Genomic DNA, 23234 nt, shown 5'->3' with positions numbered 1-23234 from the left:
GCCACCCCTCCATTTCCCGTGGCGTCCGTTGGTGTAATGGGTAACACACTCGGGAGTAATGCGAGAAAGCTCTTAGTGAGCTTAATATTACCAAGTAAACTGGGAGTTACCGGTTTGACTCCGGTGCAAGCCACCTTTTTTCTTTTTTTCCTTCTTCTTCTTCCTTTTTCTCCTTTCTAAAGTTTTCCGCTTCGGAATTTCTGTTGGTGTACCTGCGTATGTTGTACTAACGAATGCTCTTTGGAACGTACACTAGTGAATGCGAATGGCGGAGTGTCTGCGACTTGGCTCGCTTGCGTTCTGATGAATGTAAACAAACCCCCTTTCTGACCACTTAGTTCTACCTACCCCTTGTTTGCCAAGACCCACTCACCATCTCAATCTCGAATAGCGATGACCAAACATCATCAAATTTGTACGGGAATTAGTCAATTGCATAGCTGGAGCTGAGAGACCGAAATCGACAATACAGCTGTGGGATGTACGCAAAGAAATAGACAATTGGCTTCTGGGATACCGATTGCATTTCTCCATCCTCGACTTCAAGAAACCGTAGAAAACTACCAACTTGCGCTTATCATCCCCCTTTCGCCGTTCATTACGTACATACATGCATACATACACTCTGCATTAGAAACAGTCCAATCCAATCTAACAAGACCCAAAATTTATACACACCGACTCATTCCCTCATCCCTTAACTCATTCACCCCCCGGGCCCCCTTACTTCTGCATAACATCCACATACCTAGCCGCCTTCCTCGGCTTCTTCGCCTCACCCCTCTTCCTCGGTACCGCCGCTCCCAACAAATCATCAATACTACTCGTCGCGCTCAACGGCTTACTAGTACCAGCAGGGGGCCCGCTCGTGCTCGTCGAGGCCGGGCGCTGCATCGCCGCCGGACCCATGCCAGGGGAAAGCAAGCCCGCACTTGGGGGCCCGTTACTTCCACTGGGACTCAGCGGACCAACAGCGCTAGGTGGGCCAGACCCAACATTGCTCTCCGACGCCGAAGGCATGAGCGCCGCCGGTCTAGGCGGACCAGTAGGCGGGGCGCTGGCGCGGCCGGGGGTGTTGGGCGCGCTACCGCCGCCCACGCCCATACCCATGGGAGGAGCAGGGCTGGAGGCGGATGAGCGGGGGATGCCGCCCTTGGGTGGTGGTGGCGTGGATTTCTTGGCGGCTTGGTCTTCGGGACTGGCGTTCTTGTTGATCCAGCGCTTTTGCTCGGGGTCGTAGTAGAACGAGTTGGCCTCGCCGAGCTTGGCACGGATGGGCTTGCCGGGGCTGCTTCCGGCGGCGTTGGCATCGGCGGCGGCAGCCTCCTTCTTTGCGAACCAGCTGGTGAAGCCCCAGCCCTTCTTGGCGGCTTTGGCTTCTGCGGCGCGTTTGGCTGGAGAGTGATGTTAGCGATACGTGAGGGTTGAAAATGCTATGTAGGTGGGACTGATGGTACTAACCTTCTTCTTCGGCGATCCGACGGACCATTTCCTCGTTCTCCCGGTCAATTTCAGCCTTGGACTTGCCGGCAGGCTTCGGCGCCGCGGGGAAATCATCGTCATCGTCATCGTACATAGGGCCCTTCTTCTTCGGCTTGGGCTTTTCTTCCTCAGATTGATCGTCATCTTTCGAAGGTGGGGTGTCGGGTTCGTAAGAAGGCGGTTCATAGCTATATGGCTGGAATGAAGGGGGCTCAAAGGTGTTGACACCTTCGCCACCCTGGTTAGAGTCACCGTTCTCCTTGGAGGCACCCTCCTCCTCGTCATTGGTCGCCGGCGCCTCGTAAGGGGTGAATGACGGAGGCTCATATCCGTACGACGGCGGCTGGTAGCCAGTTGACGGGGCCGAAGGGGGTTCGTTAGAGGGCTCATCATTTGCCGAGACGTTGTTTTGTGGAGTGAAGGGTTGATAACCAGAAGTAGTAGCCGCTGGGGATGTCAAACTTTGCTGAGGCTGCATGTTATGCAGAGAGTAGGATGATTCCTGTGGCGTCGTGCCGTAAGGTGTATATGGCTGAGCAGGCGAAGATGTACGGTTGGGAGCATAGCTGCTGTGCGAATAGCCCCGCTGAGAGTCCAAAGACTGACGCGGAAGCTCAACTGAACTTCTGCTGTACTCGCCTGAGGCCCGTTCCATTGATGAGCGAGGCGCATATGGAGAGTTTGTCTCATAGGGGTTATAGTTCGGAGTCGATGGTTGAGGAGCGCCTGGTGCGTAGCGTGAAGCCGTCCGTGTAGGAGGAGGAGGAGAGAACATATTAGGACCGTTCGTCACGGGAGCACTAGGCATGCCATAGCTGGGGATGGTCGCGCCAAAGGTCTCAAGATTGTTGACAGAGGGCGAGCGACTGATAGTCGGGGTTCCTCCGGCGATTCGTGCAAAGGGACCAGATTCTCCCGCAGCGTCAGGTGAGCCCTTACTGCCATCCTCGTTGTCATCTCCAGCGACAAACTTGTTGAACCGATTCCACATGGAATCAGATACCTTATTCATGCTAGGCTTCGGGATCCACGAGTTTGATTCCTCCTTGGGTGCCTGCCTCAATCGCTTCATCAAGTCATCGACATAGGCCTCAAGGATGGGATGGTAATAAGGAGAGCGCTTCGTCTGCGCGGTGATCGCAGCCGTGATAGCCTCGCAGTATTGAAGGGCCTTGTCTCTAAAGCCATACTCGGCCAGGGCGTATGCGTGCTGAAGCTTGTACGCTGCCAGGTGAGGATTGCTGACGGGCACGGTACCACCAGCAAGGCTCTGGCCGTACTCATAAACCTCGCTCAACAAAAGAGGCTCAATCTCCTTTGCGAAATGGTCCGCCTGCCGCCTATGGTCAGACCCAACAAGAACGAAGTTAGAGTTCGGGTTGTCCAAGCCGCCGAAGATGGTTTGACTTCTGGCAAACAAGAAGCAAATATGAGCCGCCTCGGCTCTTCCATAGCCTGATAGCAAATTGCCCAAAAAGTTGATGGCTCGGGCATCATCAGCAGTCCTGTTGCTGAGGATCAGGGAGAGGGTTTCGCGCCACTTATCAAGACCACCCATGGCGTCCTTGGAGGGACCAGAAGATGAATTTTTGGCCACTAGCTGAAGACCAGCTCGAGCATGGGCGGGCACCAGCTCGTCCACGCTTTCTTCGTGGTTGCCAGAGAGGACATCATAGAGAGCAGCAAGCGACTCATTGTTATGACCGGTGGAATTCACCTCGTTCTTCACAAATTCTTGAGCGACCCGCTTATAGAGGTCAGGGTTAAGGGCGTTGGCCAGCAGGAAGGCATGGCCCCAAAGCCGCTTATCGACCGCAGCCCACACTGCCTTCTCATTGTCGCCACTGATGAGGTGGTTGCGGATCTGCTCAACAGCAGAAGAATCAACCGAGTCGGCTTGTAGTGAAGTCGTGGCAGAATTGCCCATTCCTGATGGGTTCAGAGCATTTGCGAACTCAGGCTGACCACCAATGGTTGAAGCCTCCGGGTACAGGATTTCGCGCACAGCTTGGTTAACGGTCGGGTTTCCTTCCAACACGCCATCATGCTCGACAAAGACCCTCAGAATCTTCCAAAGCAAGAGTCTCTCTGTTGTCCGCTTGTCATCGTGAGACGGGTTGAGCTGATGAGACAGGTTATGTGGCACAGTCCTCTCCAGCATCTCAATTCCGTTTGTTAACCAGGCAATGGTCTCCTTCTTCTTCGACTTCCCCTTTAGAGGCCCAGGGAATTTGGCCAAGCGCTCCTCCATTGGCTCTATGTCCTTCATGCTCTTGACCTTGACTTCTCCTGGGCTACGAATAACCATGGGGGCTGTTTGGCCCATGCCATATCGTGGCACGTTCTTGGGGAACATTGTTACCAGAGCTCCACCTACGCCCCAGGAAATGAGAGGAACACCACGCCATCTCTGTAGGGGATCATGTTCTCTACCATCTGTCGGGGGAACTAGGTTAAAATTCTGAGTGTTACCACGCGGCCGCGAGGTAATCGTAGAAATGGGGGGGAAAGTAGAACTGGGTTGCATGGTGATAGGAGAATACAACGCAGCCCGCGGCGAAGTCGCGTCAGTGACCGACGAAGGACGAGGGATAGGTTCAATAGGCTTTACATTCCTGTTCCCGTAGAGGGCACCAGGGGATTGAGTCTGCGACCGAGGTGGTGGCGCGAATTCGTGAGATGGAGCACTAGCCGCAGGCTGATAGCTGTATGCCGCCCTCTGAGGGGACGTCACCGGCTGCACAGTTAGAGACTGCGGAGGCGGTGTCCTTCTAGAACGGTGGGGCATAGCGCCATGTCTTGACGCCGTAGGAGAGGTCTGGTGGGATGCCGGGACTTGGTTGGGGGACACCATACCCTGCATGGGGCCTTCTTCTTCCACCTCCTGAGTCGGAGGTAGAGAAGGCACTCTCTGCAGTCGCAAGTCGTACAACGAGCTGCTGCTCCGCTTTTCCGCCAGGCCACTTTCTGCATGGCTAGAAACAAGAGGCCTGGACTCGAAATGTGCTAGCGGACTTGAGGTACGGGGTTGATGCGGCAAAACCGGTGGTAGAACCGGTGGCACCGAAGTAGTCGGAGTATAACCCGAACTCGTTGGCCGAGAAGCTGGCGGGGCGGGAGAGTAACGGCTTGCCGCAGCAGGTGGGACGGGAGTGCTGAGCTGTGACCCACTGGAAGGCGCTGGAGAATAACGACTTGAAGCCGGGGCAGGAACAGCGGGAGCAAGGCTCGTAGTGCTGGGCTGTATCGAAGCATAAGGGTTGACACGTGGCGGCGCAACCAGGTTGGGAACCTCCGCATGCTGGGTAAAGGAAGAGTTGGGAACAGATCCCATGGCAGACGGCATTCCAGGTACTGGTGGCTGCGAGGCGATAGAAGGTGGGCCAGCCGGGGGCGGTGGGCCGTATGGGCTAGACTGTGCCGGCGATGCGGTGCCCAATGTATTTCGAGAAGCTGGGCGCGCCTTTGTGACCACAGGAAGCTCTTCAAAGAACTTCTCCTTCGGCTTGGCTTCACCACGAGGCGGTGGTGGCTTGACACCAGGCTGAGATGAGTGTGGAACAGAGGTAGGAGGTGGTGGAGGAGGCAGGTGAGTAGCGCTTTTGGAAGGCGGTGGAGCGGCCGGTGCTGTCACAGGCTTGTTAAGAGTTGCCGTACTTGGGCGCTTCTTAACCTTGACTACCTCCATAGGAAGGTCGTACGGTGACTGGTAGCCGCCCTTCTTGTCGACGAAGCTTTGGGCTTTCCTCTCAATCTGTGGCGGAGGGACCGCGCCGTATCCAAATCTCCCGCTTGGAGGTGGAGCCGAGACAGGGGCGCCAAAGGGCGTAACAGACGGCGTCTGCGCAACCGCGCTGGGTGCGGCAGGAAAGTAAGGATTTGACGGCGCCGAAGTTAGGGGTGGCGCAGTCGGGGCATAGGGATTCGGGGCTCCGGTCAGGCTTGGAGTTTGGGTCTGAGGCATGTACCGGGTGGTAGGGGTTGTCGTGGTGTTGGAGCCAGCTACGCTAGGCGCTCTGGGCTGGGTTGTTTCCTCCATTGTTGGGAACTCTTCCGAATCGTCGAGAAAGCCCTCATCATCACTCCCAAAGAACGCAGCCGGATCAATCTCCTTCTCCTTGATCTCATTCGACGCCTCTGTGGAATCATCAAGAAGCGATAGGGTGTCCTCTTCATCGTCAGCAAACAGTTCCTTCCACTTGGCCTCAACGTCTTCGCCTGCTGGCTTCTGCTCCTCGTGACCTTCACCTGTGTTCAGATCTGTACTCGTTATCTCGGGATGGTCGTGGGTTTGCGTCTCTACCGTGGCGACGGCCTCTTCCTCGGGCTGCTCTTCCACTGGTGGGAAGCTTGGCTGGACGGAGCCCATATCCATAGCGCCCAATACTTGCATCGTCGACTTGCGTTCGAGCGGCTGCGCCTCAAAGTCAGCTTGGTTGACGCTCCCTTGCTGAACCTGGCTGAAAAAGTCGTCCTCATCATTGGCATCCTCTCCTCCGAATAGGTCCTTTGTATCTTCCCGCTCGGCTGTCGAGTTTCCATCATGTGCGATCAGGGGAACACCTTCTTCAAAACGGGCATCAAGCGCCTCAGTGGCCTTAGCACCTAGGTCACCAACCATGTACTGCTGAGAATTGTTCGCGTCTTGGGCGCCAAACTGATCAAATCCATCGTTCTGTGCCTCAGACAACTGGCTGAAGAACCCATCATCGCCCTGTACCTCGACCTCATCGTCATCACCAAGGAAATTTGCGACCTGGGGCTGGACAATTGCTGACTGCTCCAAATGAGGATCGGTTTGAGGTTGCTGCTGCTGCTGCTGTACCTGCTGTACCTGTTGATTTTCTTGTTGCTCTTCCTGCTGTTGCTCGTGCTGTTCTAGGGGAGGAACAGGAGGAAAAGAGTTGGTTCGGTCGCTCGATGGCAAGAACTTGAAGGGATCCGTATCCGCTCGCGCGAGGTTCCACTCAGGATCGCCGTCATCGCTCCAGCTCGGCTCATGGGGAATGGTTCGAGTGAAGGACATCGTACTCGTGTGCTTGGAAGCGACATCCGATGGCTCGTCTGTATCGGCCTTTTCTGTAGTAGTAGCATCGGTAGGCTCCACATGTTCGGGGACGAGGTCAACGGTGGCAGCGTCTCCTGGGACGGCCTCGGTAGCTTGCGCGTTCTCTACGATGGGCTCGGGAGCTTCGTCCGTCTGAGTGGGAGCTGGCTCGACAGCTTCAGCATCTTCCGTAGTTACATGTGCGGTCTCGGTCTGTTCGGTAGCGGTATCGGGGGTGTCGGTATCAGTTTCACTGGTTATTTGGCTCGTAGCTTGCGCATCAGTCGCGGGTAGTGTCGTATGACTGCCTGTTCCATAGTCGGGAAACCAGGAGTCAGAGGCGCCATTCTGGGCGGGCACGTCCTCTTCTCCTCCATCAATTCCCCAGAAGTCGGAGCCATCTTGGGCTACACCGTTCGCATGATCTGTTGAGTCGGCGACGGTGTTATCAGTCGGCAAGGGGGCCGGGAGGTCGGCGGCCGATTCTGGCATGAATGCCGGGTTCCATGAAGCCATGGCGGGCGATTAGATGGCGCGATACAGCTGGGGACGCTGTATGGGCGCGCAAAAACACAAAAAAAATATTGAATTACTGTATATAATAAGTAAGATTAGTACATGAAGAAGGGGAGAGAAGGTGGGAATATTTGAAGATGGAGAAAGGGTAGTATTTGTTGTTGGCCAGGAGGAGCTAGCTACAAACAGTAGAAGTGGGAAGTCCAGGATGGGGCGAAACTCGACGGGATCGCTTGATCGCGTAACGAACCGAACGGCGATTGGCGACGGGATTGAGAATGGGGAGCGGACCTGGGCAACTGGGCTGCCCTGTTGAGGAGGAGCCTCAGAGGACTGCGGGCAAGACAACCCCTGTTCAGCAGGCCCAGAGTGCGCAATTGTCGAATGGGAATGGGAATAGGGGCAAGCAAAAGGGACGACTAACTTGTACAAGTAGGTTCAGCAGCTGATCATGGCTGTCAACATGAGGAAGAAAGTCTAACGCCGGCTGGATTTCGTCAATGACAAGGAAGAGGGCAATGCTGTCGTCCTGTTTGTTACTACAGATCTGGGAAACGTTGGGATGGAATGGTCGATCACACGTGGGAAAGGATCATAGTATGAGACTGCGCGACTGCAGAACCTCAATGGAAGGCCAAGTTCAGTTGTTGCAACTTGTCAAGATCCAAGACTGTGACGATGGAGGCGCACCGGGAGCGGCCGTCGGAAGATTCCTGGGAAAATCCGCGGAAATCAAGACACAGAGGTCGCAGAAGGTTGACTGCTGCCCTGTCTGCACAATAGTACACTACGCTACGTGGTACATTTAGGCGGTCTGATATATGGATGGCGGGGAATGCGCGGGGATCTCTAACAAAAAACGTTACAACAGCTGTCCTTCCATGTTACATGGATGGGGAAGCAGTATACCTACTTAGCTTATCGGCCTGTCCCAGTGTTGAGAATATACTCAGTTATTTAGGTGAATTCGATGGATGCCGGTAGGTACTGCTTTAACAGATAAGCGCGCTCAGTCCCTCCTCCAGCATCATCACAGCCACTGCACGAACTTGGACGCACCAGGAGGGAGCCTGTCATCGATGGGTAGGTAGGTACCTCTAGAGTGGAGGTACGAGGTACGGTATGAAGAGCAGGCCGCGCACACAGTCCGATCACTGCCACTTTACCACCACTTTCAGTTCAAGTTGTTAGTTTCCGTTCCGAGTCCCCGTTTGTGACTTTCTTTCCGTCACATGCCATCGTCATCTCTCAGTTCCCTACCTCTACCTAGTTGATGTGCCCGCGGACGACTTGATGAAAACATTGTACGAATCACTACCATGACTGGACTATTTTCTATCGAGTAACTTGACACTATCTCGACTCCCGTCCCCTTGCAGGCGCAGCACACCCGACCCCAGAAGCACGTAGCACCCAGCAGCAAGACAGACGCACCTAGACTACCAACCACGGCCACTATGGGAAGGAGGAGTTGATCTCGACACCACGAGGACCCTCCCAAGTGACCCCTAACTCAACCCAAACAAACCAACCACAGATCCGAACGCAGTCGCGACCACAGCCCAAGCTACCCTTAGCTACAGTTAGGCCGCGACAGATCAGACAAAAAAAAAACAAAAAAGGACAACACGACTCAAGAGCATACGCTATCTAGCTGTGGAGGAAAAGGGCTTCGCCCAATGCGGAATGCCTTCTTCAGACACATACCATCTCTCCAAGCCGCCCGATTCCCACGTCGTCGATGAATCCGACTCCGACTTGGAGATAGACCTCGAAGAACTCGACCCCCAGGCAACCGACCCCAATAACCACCACCAGTCCTTGGGGCAACACCGCAGCCGCAACTCGTCCGAACAACGCCCTCCTCCCCCAACAACAAGTATAGCACTTCGCAATCTTCGCATGGGGAGTCTACGCCGTGGCGCCAAACGCAATGGATATGGCGAGCTAGGCCGTAGCCGGGACGGAAACGACGACGACGACGCCGACGCTCTGCTCCGCCATGATCGCCACTCGGTTGGCAGTGCCACCCACGACGAGGATGCCGGCCTCCTCAGCGAACATGGTGGTGGCGGCCGAATACGCACCAGCAGTGGAAGACGACGGAGGTCTTTCGCCGGTGACGGTCTTCGAAACATCTCGATGAAGCTACCAGGCTTCATGTCGGGCGACCAGAGCAACCATAACGACGAGCAGGAACAGGAGGAAGACGACCCCTCATCGTCACGATTAGTTGCAGTTGGCTCATCCCAGTCTACCCGCTTCCCACCCAACATCATATCCAACGCAAAGTACACAGCATGGAGTTTTCTGCCAGTCACTTTGTACAACGAGTTCTCCTTCTTCTTCAACATGTACTTCCTCCTGGTCGCCCTCTCCCAGGCCATCCCCGCACTACGAATCGGCTATCTCTCCACCTACGTTGCACCCTTGGCATTTGTCTTGTTCATCACCCTAGCAAAGGAGGCTTACGACGATATCGAACGGAGAAGAAGGGACAACGAGGCGAATTCCGAAGAGTACACCGTTCTGCAGTTCGACGATCCAGGCGCTAGTCTAGGCATCAACCGGCCTAGGAGGAAGATGAAATCGTCTCATACACGAACGGGCTCTAAACGTCTTGGCATTGAGCAGGAAAATGATCGGCTATCGGATATCCAAGAGGAGGAAGAACAGACTGAAGGTCGGGGTCTTCGCGAATTGCCGGCATCCTACCTATCCGAAGTCAGCAAAAAGTCGCGGGACCTCAAGGTCGGTGACGTCTTGAAGCTTACCAAGGGCCATCGCGTTCCGGCAGATGTTATCATTCTCAAGTGCTTGGCACACGAATCAGCTGCCAACAAGGAGACCGAAGAGCAAGAAGTACCCGCGAAGGAGGAGATGCTGCTCCTGGACCATGTCGATGATGACGATGTTGGAGAGGGCAGTTCCAAGAATGCGAAAACGTCCAAGGAGAGCAACAATAATGGCGCCGAGGGAAGCTCTAGCGGCGAGACTTTTATTCGGACCGACCAACTGGACGGTGAAACTGATTGGAAGCTGCGGTTGGCGTCCCCGTTATCTCAAAACCTTAGCACTGAGGAACTAGTTCGTCTCCGTGTCACGGCCGGAAAACCTGACAAAAGGGTCAATGAGTTCGTCGGAACATTGGAACTTCTTCCTTCGCGACAAGATGTCATGAGCGGTGCCGCCTACAACCCTAGGGAGGGCGACGATGTCAAGGCAGCGCCTCTCTCGATCGACAACACGGCCTGGGCGAATACGGTCATCGCATCGAATGCGACAACCCTCGCAGTGATTGTTTATACCGGACCTCAAACCCGGTCAGCCCTGTCTACATCACCTTCGCGATCAAAGACCGGCCTTCTAGAGTATGAGATCAACTCACTCACCAAAATCCTTTGCTTCCTGACGCTCTTCCTGTCTATCGTTCTTGTTGCGCTGGAAGGCTTCAGCACGGCCAAGGGAAACATCTGGTACGTGAAGATCATGAGATTCTTAGTGTTATTCTCCACCATCGTCCCCATTAGTCTCCGTGTCAACCTGGATCTCGGCAAGTCTGTCTACTCATGGTTTATCCAAAGAGATCCTGGGATTCCCGGGGCTGTCGTGCGAACCAGCACGATTCCGGAGGATCTGGGACGGATAGAGTATCTACTGAGTGACAAGACGGGCACTCTAACCCAAAACGAAATGGAAATGAAAAAGATCCACGTCGGCACTGTCTCGTATGCCAACGAAGCAATGGATGAGGTTGCAACCTACGTGAAGCAGGGGTTTAATCTGAGCTCATCGGCCTCTTCCGCAAGCTTGGCTTTGGCAACCCCGTCTTCAACATACTCGGCCGCCAATGTTGGTGCCACGAGGACACGCCGAGAGATTGGGTCGCGTGTCCGTGATGTCGTACTAGCTCTTGCCCTCTGCCACAACGTTACCCCAACTTCGGAAGAAGACGAGAACGGTCACACCGTCAACTCATACCAAGCCAGCTCGCCTGACGAGATTGCCATTGTAAAATGGACCGAGTCCGTAGGCTTGCGTCTGGCTCACCGAGATCGCAAGAACATCGTTCTCGAATCCGCCGAAACCGGCCGGCCAGTGGTCAAGGTTCGTATTCTCGACATTTTCCCCTTCACTTCGGAGGGCAAGCGCATGGGCATCATTGTCCAGTTCTACGAAAAGCTCCAGCCCGGGAACCCCAGCCTCGGCAGCAGCGAGATTTGGTTCTACCAAAAGGGTGCGGACACTGTCATGAGCTCCATCGTCGCTGCCAACGACTGGCTCGATGAGGAGACGGCCAACATGGCGCGCGAAGGTCTCCGCACGCTCGTGGTCGGCAGGAAGCGTCTGTCTCTGAAGGAATACCAGGAGTTCTCGGCCAAGCACCACGAAGCCTCGCTCGCCATCAGCGGCCGCGAAGCCAACATGCAGGCTGTCGTCTCGCAGTATCTCGAGCATAACCTGGAACTGCTTGGTGTGACGGGCGTCGAAGATAAGCTGCAAAAGGACGTCAAACCTTCTCTAGAACTTCTTCGAAACGCCGGCATTAAAATCTGGATGCTTACAGGCGACAAGGTCGAAACCGCTCGCTGCGTCGCCGTGAGCTCCAAGCTTGTAGCCAGGGGTCAGTACATCCACACGATTGCCAAGCTCAGGAGGAAGGACGGCGCGCAAGATAATCTGGACCTGCTCCGAAGCAAGACCGATTCCTGTCTGCTCATCGATGGAGAGTCCCTCGCCATGTACCTGACCCACTTCCGACGCGAGTTCATCTCCGTAGCCGTGCTTTTGCCGACCGTCGTGGCCTGCCGTTGCTCGCCTACCCAGAAAGCCGAGGTCGCCAAGCTAATCAAGGAGTACACCAAGAAGCGCGTCTGCTGTATCGGGGACGGTGGAAACGATGTTTCCATGATCCAGGCTGCTGACGTGGGCGTGGGTATTGTGGGTAAGGAAGGTCGCCAGGCTAGTTTGGCGGCCGACTTTTCCATCGAGCAGTTTCATCACTTGACCAAGCTTTTGGTGTGGCACGGTCGTAATAGCTATAAGCGCAGCGCAAAGCTGGCGCAGTTTGTCATTCATCGTGGCTTGATTATTGCTGTCTGTCAGACTATGTACAGTATTGCTCTCAAGTTTGAGCCGGAGGGTCTCTACAAGGTACGTTTGACTTGGCGAGTGATCCCTTTCGTTGCAGTCGTAGTTACTAACCTAAACAAAACACAGGACTGGCTGATGGTAGGCTACGCAACAGTCTACACCGCATTCCCCGTCCTCTCTCTCGTCCTCGACAAGGACGTAGACGAGGACCTTGCTAACCTGTACCCCGAGCTCTACAAGGAATTAACCTCGGGTAGCTCTCTTTCCTACCGGACGTTTTTCGTTTGGGTCTTCGTCTCCATCTATCAGGGCTGTCTGATCCAGGGCCTGTCTCAAGTCCTCACCGGCATCGATGGCCCCCGCATGTTGGCCGTCAGTTACACGGTGCTGGTGCTCAACGAGCTGCTCATGGTTGCGATCGAGATCACGACGTGGCATTGGGTCATGGTGGTCTCGATTGTGGGAACCTTTCTGATGTACATTGTCTCGATACCGTTTTTGGGGGATTATTTTGATTTGAAGTTTGTTTTGACTTTGTGAGTGTTATTACCTTTTCTCTCTCTCTCCCTGGGGGTACTACCGTATCCCTTTAAAAAGATTGTTCACTAGACTGACTGACCAAAATAAACAGGGGCTTCTTATGGCGCGTGGCTGCTATCGCTGCTATCTCGCTCATCCCGACGTATGCGGCCAAGGTGATTAGGAGGACGATGAAACCGCCTTCGTATAGGAAGGTCCAGGGGATATAAGAGTTAGATGTGGGCAAAAGAAAGAAGAAGAGGAAGAAGAAGAGGCTTGAGCTGGGATGGGAGGCAGTGGATTGGAATTGAAAAAAAAACACAGTGTCGAGGCTGGCGTCTCTTGTTTTTCTCTTTGTTGACTTTTATACACACTAGACGTCCTACATACCTCTACACAGTTGGTATAGCGCTGATACTACCATTGGTATCTCAACATCTCCAGTGCTTGTTTTGCCCAAGCGTTGGTGTGCATGATGACATTGTTCGCTAAACCATTCAAAAGATGGACGCGGGGCTGCTTGTATTCGTTACTTGGGAGTGTTCACTCACTATTGTGGGTATGCTTAGCGATGTCACGGTGATCAAGAAACATTCAGCTTTGATCGAAATTGAATTCAGCTATGAAGACTTTTCACGAAGATCTCACAAATCCTTACAGGCTAAGTAAGGTACGCAGATACCTAGGGGTCTACAAGGGCAACCTCAAAATCTCACCACCCTGCTTGATCCCGCCCCTGAACAGCTCCTTGATCACGTTCCCCTTCTTGATCGTCTCCTGCACAATCCCCTCCACATGCTTCGGCTCAACCCTACCGTACCAAATGCCATGTCCCGCCAGTGGATGCGGCACGTCCGAGTCATCATAAGACTTCAAGCCCGGCGGGATATAAACAATCACGTTGCCCGCAAATTTGTGGCCACCAATGTGGCTAATCAGTCCAACTCTTGCTCCCCAGACCCCCTTCTTTTTCTCCAGGTCCACCACGGCCTTCTCAGCAGCGCCCTTCAGCACTTCAATCCCCGGCCCTTGTTGTTGTTTTTGTTGTTGTTGTTGTTGACCTTGCTCCGCCAGCCTCGTCTCAAACTCACTCCTCAACAGAGGCCCGTACACCCCACACCGCTGGTCCCGCCCGCCATGGCCGCAGATGAGAACAATCACCTCGTTGCGGATGTCGCGGACCCCGCCGGGTAGCATATCACCGTAGCTGGGATCGCGGAGGAGGGCCTCCCGCTTGGCGGGCGGCGAGTGGTTGTGCACGGGGTGCAGCTTTTCGGGAAGGAGGTGGGCTTTTACGAGGGCCTTGACGTGGTTGGGGTCGGAGGAGAGGGAGGGAACGTATTTGAAGTCGGGAAGGAGGTAGATGGATGTTGTTTTTGGGGGGGTGGTGGTGGTGTTTGTGGCCTCCTCTTGGTCGGCGGGCGAGGAAGACGCAGAAGAAGGAGACGAAGAAGATGGGGGGAAGGAGACGTTGAGGACGGAGATGTTGTGGAAGGGCTGTTGATGGGGGAGGAACAAACCTCAAGGGGGAGGTGGGAACTTACCTGTTAGCCATTACTGCTTTCTTTTTTTTTTTTCTTTTTCTTCTTCCCGTTGGATCCTCCACCATCTCCTTTAACTGTGACTGGCTGGACCTTCCTTTCCATGGGCTTTTTGGTCAACTCACATCGCTATAGGGACCTCCGCGGCCAATTAGATCACGCAGCATGGCGGCATGGTTTTGGCCATTGTCATCGTCCTCGATTTTGGATGGCCAGTCGTCCTTGCCAGTGCAGATTAGGACTTGCTGAGCGTGGTTTGGCATAAGACCGTTAAGAGGCGTGGTATGATCGATCTCGAAGCCTTCGGGGAACGAGGGAGTCGGGGCGCATGAGCAGGTGGGCGATGGGCAGGTATCGATGGTCGGGAAGGCCGCAGGGGCACCTCTTGCTGCGTATGTGCGCCGGAAGAAGGGGGCTACATTACTGGAGCGTTGAGCGCAAGCCCGCGTCGTCGAAGCGCTCAGGGCTGCGGTTGCGACTCGTGATGTTTGGCGGAGAGGTCGGAGGAGGAGCATGGTTGTTATTTGTGCGGATCAAATGCGCAAGGAAGACCGTCTGACCATGTAGGGCCCAATTCAGGGTCGGAGATGTCGTCTTTTATATCCCTTGTCGTTGTCGCAAATGGAGTTGGTGATGGATGATGGTGCTTAGTTAATTTATGTCAGCGGAGAGTTCGGAGTTACGAGTGCTTACTGTGTAACTACAGGGGTAACTTTTGGCGTCATCGAAGTGGAACAGCTTATCGTAGCTTTATCTGATTAGATAACGATGTATTGCATGCACCTCTAGAAGTACCATAGCGCGCACACGGTATCTGTAAAAATGGTCTTGGGTATGATTTCAATGCAAGTGGATTCTTTTTTTATAGAGGGAGCATTTTGCAATATAAAAATCATACCAGGTATGATCGCTTGGATAAAATGATAAAATTTGAAAAAATAATTTTATATACAATATTATTTTTACATTAAAATCATCTCCAAGATGCTTTTGTATTGAGTAGATTTTAATATATTAAATTTGCTATAAGTAAAAAGACTATTTTAAATTTATTTTACAAGCCTTTTTCAAAAAGAGTAATAAATAACTTTATTATAAGAATTTCCTAAATAACTTATTTTACACTTTTATACTTATAGTAAATATTTATTTTTACACTTAAAATCCTTATTAAAAATTTTATATTTATATTACTTATGGTATATAGAATTTTACATTGAAAGTTTTGATTTATAATATTCAGAATAAAATATATTATCCTTTATAACTTCGTAGTTTTAAAATCCTTGGACTTTTTTTATAATTACTTTTTGAATTACTTATATTATTAAAAGAATTAAATAACCCTTTAGAAATAATTATTTAGCTTAGTAGCTAAGTGGTTAATGAAGTAGTTCTTCATCGTTAGGTTCTTGTTCGATTCCTTATTGTAGTTGAAATTTTTATATTTATTCTTATTTCTAAACTGTAAAAAAATAGCATTATTTAATAAAGGTTCCCATACTCTAACCTTATATCTTATTCTTTTTTAATATTTATATAAGTTTATAAGTTAACTTCTTTGAAGAAAGATAGTCCTAACTGATATAGAACAAATTCAGCTTCCAAAATGAATTTAATTAATAAAAAAAAGTTATCAAAAGGTAAATCTTCTAGTAAGGAGATAAATATAATTATAAATTCTATTCTACATTAGAAAAAATTTCTATTTCAAATTTATCTATTATCTTTATAACCAATTTTTACAGTTTATCAACTTTTACTCAAACTGATCCATGGATACGTTTCAAGACAAAATATCTTGGAAGTGTAAAATCATAACAGAGATCATTTTTTACAAGTAGGGTTGCGCGCTATGGTACCTCTGAGTTCCTCGATTGCACCTTTCGGAAATGGTACCTCATCAGCGTCAACCGACTTCAACCGTCGATTTGACTTTGGTCGTGTAAACATAAGACTCCAGTGAGTGTGGCTCACCTGTTCGGGCTTCTATTACGATCTTTTTCTCTGGGCATTGGTCAATCTCACCAAATAGGTCAATAGTAAATATCAGCCATTAAAATAATAAGCGTATTAATTTCTCTACATTGACATCCATTCGCACCCTCACCTTGATGTACAGAAGAAAATAGCACCAAGAAGTCTCATAACGAGTTTGTGACCTAGAAGACAACCTTCGTAACATCTCCCGGAAAACTATGCCCCGAATCAAACCTCAACTCTTTTGGCAAGGCCGCAAAAAACTAGGTCTTAACGCCGCCAAACTTCTTCCCGTTTGTCGAACCCTCGAATCAACCGCCAACGAGCTCCGCTGGATCAAACAGCATGTCGCCGAAACCCCTTCCATCATTCCCTTTGGTGCCCGAGTATGGAAGCTATGCGACAGGCGAGGCAAAGGTCTCCCTTTGGCTTACGTGCTTGGCAACCAGCCATTCGGTGATCTCGAAATCAAGTGTCAACCAGGGGTGTTGATTCCCAGGTAGGTACATTTGCATGTATTCACTCAATCATCACTGTCTCGTTACTTTCTCCTCGACTGTTGTTAGCTTCTCTTCACTTACCGACTAACTAACACTCTTTTCCAACCAAAAAAAAAGAACGGAAACAGAATCCTACACCATCCACCTCTCCAACATCCTTCGCCACTCTCTTTCCAGTTCCAAGTCCGAATCAGATCCAGATCAACACCAACCCCTAAACATCATCGATCTATGCACCGGCACAGGCTGCATCCCACTCCTCCTCTACTCCCAACTCTCCCGCTCTCTCCCTCTCCAGTCCCTAAACATAGTGGGAGTCGACATCTCCCAAAAAGCCATCAACCTCTCCCGCCAAAACCTGCACCACAATCTCCATGCGCACCGCTTCCCTCGCCCTTCCAGTCCCAGAGATAAATCCCATCCACAAAGATTGCTCCACTTCCACAAAGCCGATATCTTCTCTCCTACCTCCTTAGACCCAATCCTCTCCACCCCTTCATCATCATCCACTTCCTCCTCCTCCTCCTCCTCCTCCTCCTCCTCTACAGGTACGGGTGAATGGGACCTCCTGACCTCCAACCCTCCTTACATCTCTCCCTCCGGCTTCGCTCTGTCCACCTCCCGCTCCGTGCGCAACTGGGAACCAAAACTCGCTCTCGTCCCGCCCGTCGAGCGCGTGGATTTACATCAGAAGCATTTCTACGACCACTGGTACTACCCAGACAACGAAATCCTGTTACAAACGGTGGAGTATCAGGAAGAAGACGTGTTTTATGCACGACTGCTGGAGATTGCGAGGACTTATAGGCCGAAAAGGGTGCTAATGGAGGTTGGGGACATGGAGCAGGCGAAGCGGGTGGTGGGGATGGTTTTGGGGGATGGGAAATTGAGGGGACTTTATTTCGGGAATGGGGAAGTGACTAGAGGAGGAAACGAAAGGGGGGCTGGGGCAGGTGCGGTGCAGATCTGGAGAGATGATTTGGTGGGGTTTGAAGGGTATGAAGAGATTATGGAGGTGGGAGTGGGAGTAGATGGACAAAAACAAATAATTGTAGTGAAGGGTCATCCGGAGGGACATGGGAGGAGTGTGTATTTGAGGAGAGTTGGGGTGGTTGATGATGTATGAGGGACTGAAGAAAGGGATAGGAGGTGTTAACAGCAAGTTTTTTTCATCTTGAATACTGTGGACAAGTTGGAAATGAAAGAGGAAAACTCAATGAACGCACATGAATATTACTTGAGCAACATCGATCACGACAGAAGGTGCAAAAAGCTCAATCACCCAAGAGGCTTGGGGGAACGAACCACCATGCTCCGAGAGACCTACGAAAACTTTACCTCGGTAATCACGCACAACGGCAATGTTTCCATTAACAGGAACCACTGCACCATACGACCACCGCAGGTTCCATTGTGGTACAGGGGCTAGGCAACGGACCTCATATGGTTGCCTGGTGCTGGTGGATGGGATGAAAGGGCACAGGCTCGGGCTCAAAATAGAAGTTGTGTGTAGGTTGGCAAGGTACGAAAGTATGGATGATGACTAGCGGCTGATCAGGATTTAGTTCTTTCGTCTATATTATCCCTTCTATCCAGTACTCATCAAAACTTTTGTCTAGTTCAAGCTCTTACCCTAATCTTACAGTAACCGAGTGTACAGATACAAAGAATATCTACCAGGAAGCAGAGAGCAAACAAGAAACTGCGATCTTGCTCTTCCCAGCCCTCTGCCCCAATGCTGCCATCCCCTCTTTTCCACGATCCTCATTCTCCAACTCCGAACAAGCCAACCCAACTCACAACTTCAAAACCATCCACTCCTCCTTGTTCACCTTCCCCTTCTTCATCAACTCACCCGCCACCCCCGCCACATGTCCCTGTCTCTCCAACCCTTCGGACCAAGCCTTGGGACCAGCGAACCGGGCAATGAACCCATCCGGCCCAGAGACCATTAGGAGGTTCTTGCCATTGGCAGGAGAAGCGCACTTGCACCGGGCTTCATGGTCCTGCCTGTCGCTGACGTTGATCAAGGCGGAGGAAGAATGGAAAGGACAGGAAGGGTTTGTCGTGCTTTTGGTGAGGGATGTGGTGGAAGAAGGCGACTTTGGGTTGGGGGTGGTGGACACAACAGCGTCAAGAATAGTCTTGGCGTCAATAAATTTCTTCTCCGTGTCGACTGTGCAAGCGTAGTTGAACTGCTCGGGGTGATGGGCTTTGATGTCCTGGAGGTAGGGCATTAAACCACCAGCAGCGGTATTCTTAGCGTTGTTAAGAGAAGGTGGTAAATACCCCCTCTTCCTCAACGCCTCCAAGTCCTCGCAATCCGGACAATCCTCCCTGAACCTATTCGCCCACACAATCGTCATCTTCGGTGGTATGGCAGGCATATCCTCGATTTCCTTCCATTCCTCCTCCTCCTTCTTCCCGTTCCTCTTTTCATACACGGGGCCGTATAATCTCCTAGCCACCTGCAGCGCCGGCGCAATACCAGTACCTCCCGCTAGGAAAACCACCCGCCCCCCTTGCTCTTTTCCACCACCGTGACCAGAGCTGTTGGAGCTTTCCAAAGAACTTGAACCAAGCCTCCTCGCAACATCAAACCCCAAATGCGGTCCCCTCAACTCCACCTTATCCCCCACCTGCAGCTTACTCAAATAACTGCTCACCTCCCCGCCCTCCATCTTCCTAATCAAGAACCGCAATCGTCCCCTTTGCATCTCCTCTCGTTCCTGCCCCACCGGCGGTGGCAAGGGTGTATAGTCCCTCGCCACCTGCAACTGCGGCTGCTTAATCTCCACGCACCACAAGCCGTGATGCCAGGCCTCCTGCAGCTCATTCCTTAGCTTGTTCGCATTCTTCCTCGCGTTCTTCTTCTTCTTCTCACTCCCACCCATAAGACGGTGGAGCGGATCAAAGGGTTCCACAGTGATGATGAACGCCGTGCTCGATACCTGCTCGCGCTCAACGATGGTGTAAGGCACGAAAGAGGTCGGGTTTAGCGAGGGCGGGGAGACGATACCCAGAAGGACGGGGACGTCCCCTAGGGAGAGGTCGTTGGGGCGGAGGATGATGGAGTGGAAGAGGTAGCCGGAGAAGACGGCGGCGGCGATGAGGAGGAGTTTGGACTTTTTGGAGTTTTTTGATGATGATGATGATGATGGACCGTCGGATTTTCGGTTGTCTTGGTTTTGATTGGATTGTTGTTCTTGTTTTTGGTTTTGGGGGGTGTTATGGCCCATGCCTTCGCCCGGGGAGAGTTTGGAGGAGTATGGCCTGGCGATACTTCGGATCTGGAGAGAGGCGGTGTTGCTGTGTACTACTGGGTTGAAATGAGAGACGTTATATGTCCCCGGCCTGACTAATCGGAGGCATGCTGGGCTTGTTGGTGGTAGACGCCGTGTTAACGGACGGAGGAGTCGGGCACTCATTTTTTGTTGTTCCTGGTCGACTCGAAGCGGTAGAAGATTGTAAGAGAATCCTCACTCTTTTTCAGCGAGAGGGCAAGTGAGTATGAGGAAAGAAAGACAATAGGTATAGAAAACGAAGGATAAACAGGCCGAGGGGGGTTGAATGAGTGAACAGCTTGAGTTAGAAATATGTATTATGGACTGAATGAATGTTGATGAGTGGAAAATGTGAAAGCGAAGTTGAAAGTCCAGATTTGGTGTTAGATCAAGGGTTAGGGTTGCATGCAGTTCAATTCCCTTTGGAGGCAAACGCTCTTTGGAGGTCAGGTCTTAAGGGATTGATGCTCATGCCAAATCGAGACTTGATATCAAAATTCTGGAAATTCGTTACTAAGATTGACAAGACTCCTAGGGAACGAGTCAGAATTCGATAGGTTCAAGGCCAGGTTTGTTTTGCGGTACCAAGTACCGGGTATCTAGACATTCTATTCATCCTTTCGGTCATCCGATTATTCGGCAAGAAAGTTTCCCTTGCCAAGTGACAAAGCTTCTTGTTCATAAACAGCCTTCATCACTTTTATCCAAGAGGTAGTGTCGGCTAACCAAACACCACCAACAAATCTTCATTACCTTATCTGCCAAAACTTCCACCAGGGTCTCTCTTCCCTCACCTCTCTCATCCCACCCGCTTCTCTCTTAACGGCGCTCCGCCCGTTCACATACCTCCGCCAATAATACACCGGCACGCCTACCACCACAAAAGCCACAACCAACAAGGTCTGCAGCGGCTGGGCAAAGACCGCTCTGCTCAGCAGGAACAGACTCACACAGCAGAAGATAATAGGTGTGGTGATCCACGTCTTGTACGGCCTCTCGAGATTAGGTTCCTTCACCCTAAGCACGATCAGACCCAGCACCGTCAAAAAGTAAAACGTATAGCCAGCCACTCCGTAGAAGGTGACAAGCGTGCCGAACTCGCCCACGCACACGTAAGCGGTCGTAAGAGCGCAGTTGAGCATGAGCGCGGGGATCGGCGTGTAGAAGAGACCGGTATCTTCATCGGCAACAATACGGACAAGCTTCTTGGTGAACCACGAGCGAGTGCGCATGGTGGTTAGGGATTCGTGTTGGTCAACGGCGGTGCCGCTGCCGATGCGCCCAAAGAGCTCAGGAATGTAGCCTTCCTTGCCGGCAACGTAGACGAGGCGGCTGCTGGTGAAGGTGGAGGCGTTGAGAGCACCGAAGCAGGAGGCACTGACAATGAGGGCGAGGATTAGAGCGCCAACGGGGCCAAAGACCTTGGAGCCGAAAATGACGGCTACGGTGTTGGTAGAGTTAATAGTGTCCAGGGGGAGAACAAAGAAGTAAGCAACGTTGGCCAGGATGTAGCTCAAAATGACGAGGGGCATGGCTGTGTGAATGACCCGTGGAAGGTCTCGACCGGGGTTGCGAAATTCACCAACCACATAATTGGTCTGGTGTTTGGTTAGCGAGAGTCAACACAAGGGGCAAGAGGAAACTCTTACGTTATCCCACCCATCAAACGCCCAAAGACCGGCATACAGGGCCACCGCGAAAGCCGACGCATCCATCTTGGTGCCCTCAAACCAGTCATGCTTCTTCCAGTCGAGATTTGCCGCCCCAGAAAACGAGAAGCCAGTCGCGGCAACGACAATGCCAACAATGGTAACGCCAAGCAATGCAACAAATTTGAGAAACATGAGCATATCGTTCATCCGTGTCCCGAGCTTGGTCGAGACCGAGTTCAGAAAGGTGACCAGAAAGAGTCCAACCAGCGCGACTGACTTGCTGATCCAGGGGTTGATGGTCTCGGCTTCGGCGCCAATGAAGGTTCTCACCAGGTACTCGCCCATGATGATGGAGATGATGGCGGCGCTACCAGGCTTCAGGACCAGCACCGCGACCCAAGTGAACAGAAATCCGGCCAGTTCTCCAAAGATCTTGGATAGGTACACCTGCGGGCCTCCGTTCAATGGTATGGCACCTCCCAACTCTGCGTAACTTGCGGCGCCCGTCCAGGCCAAAATCCCCGCCACAACCCATACTATAATGGCTGCTCCAGGCGACCCTGCATTGGCGTTGACTTGACTAGGCGAAGAAAAGATGCCCGAGCCGATGATCAAGCCGACGATCAAGGACAGACCATTTAGGTAAGTCAAGGTCTTGTGCTTCTCTAACGAGCCTCCTCCCAAGCCGCCATTGACATGACCCCTCGTTGCTGTGGGCGCACCCAACGGAGCATATCCGCCTCCGGTTGTCGACGATAGAGGAAAGAGGTTTGCGGCGAAGCTGAATGTAGAATTGACAGACGTCGATCGTTCTGGGCGCACACGGTGGCCCGAGGCAGCGTAGTTGCCGTTATCCAGAGGGTCCTCTCGCTCGAGGGAGAGCTTTCGTGACGAAGATATGCTCGGACGGGAACTGGTGTCGTCGCCTGTGTCGGGTCCGGGGTCTGAGCTGGCTAGAGATGCGAGTTCTAGCGAGTCACGCCCGGGTTCCAGGTTGTGAGAGTACAATGGTGGCATGTCTCGGGTGCTACCTCTTGAGGGGCGCTCGGTCGTCGATCGAACTTGTTTCTTTCTAATCTCGGGGTATTTCTGCTGACAACGAGTTCATAGCCGTACAAGTCTCCTTTGATCTTCTCGGTATGCGCCTCGGTTGTCGAGTAAAGAAATGTTCGAATGGTGTACAAGACTGGCGCAAAGCTCAGTCAAGGTGGTTGGTATTAGAGTGGTGTAATAGTGGTAAGGGTATCTATTATCGTGATGATCGTGGCTGGTGGATAACACAGTTTCCAGACGTAGCTCTAGAATAGACAATGATGGGGGCTTGAATAGCAAGCAAATAGAACACAGAGAAGAAAGGAAGAAGCAGATTAAAGTAAAAGAGTCTAGAATGCGGGATGGTGTGTCTGGCCGAATCTGGCGGAAATGAGGCTTGTCAGGGCCACTCTTTTTCCTTTGAACCGTGACAGCGACACCAGTGACAGCAACAAGTTGCCCTGGAAGCTCCAGACAAGTCTGGATGGAAACAGGGCCCCAAGTACGGGGCGGGTGGGTTGTACCCCAGTATTTTCCCCGGCAGGCAAGGCAAGGCCAGGCACGGCCAAATGCGGGCCAATTGCGGG

General features: G+C 52.2%; 6 protein-coding genes across 8 annotated transcripts; 2 read left to right on the top strand and 4 right to left on the bottom strand.

Moving 5' to 3' along the window:
• Positions 1-419: 419 nt before the first annotated feature.
• Positions 420-7761, bottom strand: NCU03819 (COPII coat assembly protein sec-16). 3 transcript variants are annotated; one of them, XM_011396297.1, is made up of 4 exons: positions 7470-7659; positions 7337-7378; positions 1462-7121; positions 420-1394 (listed from the first exon to the last, which is right to left on the bottom strand). In XM_011396297.1, the coding sequence occupies exons 3-4, from the start codon at positions 7043-7045 to the stop codon at positions 724-726; spliced, it is 6255 nt and encodes a 2084-aa protein (XP_011394599.1). In that variant the 5' UTR covers positions 7046-7121; positions 7337-7378; positions 7470-7659; the 3' UTR covers positions 420-723. The 3 variants fall into 3 exon arrangements, with proteins under 3 accessions (XP_011394599.1, XP_011394600.1, XP_011394601.1); XM_011396298.1 differs by lacking the exon at positions 7337-7378 and having other exon boundaries at positions 7470-7761; XM_011396299.1 differs by lacking the exons at positions 7337-7378; positions 7470-7659 and having other exon boundaries at positions 1462-7211.
• A 518-nt stretch (positions 7762-8279) lies between these two features.
• Positions 8280-13257, top strand: NCU03818 (phospholipid-translocating P-type ATPase). Its single transcript, XM_956114.2, has 3 exons — positions 8280-12199; positions 12266-12675; positions 12771-13257. The coding sequence occupies exons 1-3, from the start codon at positions 8732-8734 to the stop codon at positions 12886-12888; spliced, it is 3996 nt and encodes a 1331-aa protein (XP_961207.1). The 5' UTR covers positions 8280-8731; the 3' UTR covers positions 12889-13257.
• A 91-nt stretch (positions 13258-13348) lies between these two features.
• Positions 13349-14834, bottom strand: NCU03817 (FMI1 protein; the record flags this gene model as incomplete). The annotated part of the gene is made up of 2 exons (XM_956113.3): positions 14325-14834; positions 13349-14155 (listed from the first exon to the last, which is right to left on the bottom strand). The coding sequence occupies exons 1-2, from the start codon at positions 14712-14714 to the stop codon at positions 13349-13351; spliced, it is 1197 nt and encodes a 398-aa protein (XP_961206.3). The 5' UTR covers positions 14715-14834.
• Positions 14835-16267: 1433 nt separating this feature from the next.
• NCU03816 (hypothetical protein) lies at positions 16268-18168 on the top strand. Its single transcript, XM_956112.2, has 2 exons — positions 16268-16678; positions 16797-18168. Exons 1-2 carry the CDS (start codon positions 16398-16400, stop codon positions 17803-17805), a joined length of 1290 nt encoding a protein of 429 aa, XP_961205.2. The 5' UTR covers positions 16268-16397; the 3' UTR covers positions 17806-18168.
• Positions 18169-18226: 58 nt separating this feature from the next.
• Positions 18227-20293, bottom strand: NCU16968 (cytochrome c mitochondrial import factor). Its single transcript, XM_011396524.1, has one exon. It carries the CDS (start codon positions 20105-20107, stop codon positions 18476-18478), a length of 1632 nt encoding a protein of 543 aa, XP_011394826.1. The 5' UTR covers positions 20108-20293; the 3' UTR covers positions 18227-18475.
• Positions 20294-20476: 183 nt separating this feature from the next.
• On the bottom strand, positions 20477-23115 carry nap-1 (neutral and acidic amino acid permeability-1). Its single transcript, XM_956111.3, has 2 exons — positions 21613-23115; positions 20477-21561 (listed from the first exon to the last, which is right to left on the bottom strand). The coding sequence occupies exons 1-2, from the start codon at positions 22630-22632 to the stop codon at positions 20713-20715; spliced, it is 1869 nt and encodes a 622-aa protein (XP_961204.3). The 5' UTR covers positions 22633-23115; the 3' UTR covers positions 20477-20712.
• Positions 23116-23234: the final 119 nt, after the last annotated feature.

Source organism: Neurospora crassa, linkage group V (assembly GCF_000182925.2).
Source record: "Neurospora crassa OR74A linkage group V, whole genome shotgun sequence".
In the NCBI taxonomy this organism is placed as follows: domain Eukaryota; kingdom Fungi; phylum Ascomycota; class Sordariomycetes; order Sordariales; family Sordariaceae; genus Neurospora; species Neurospora crassa.
Note: the sequence above shows the minus strand (reverse complement) of the source record. Positions and strands in the feature narration are given on the sequence as shown.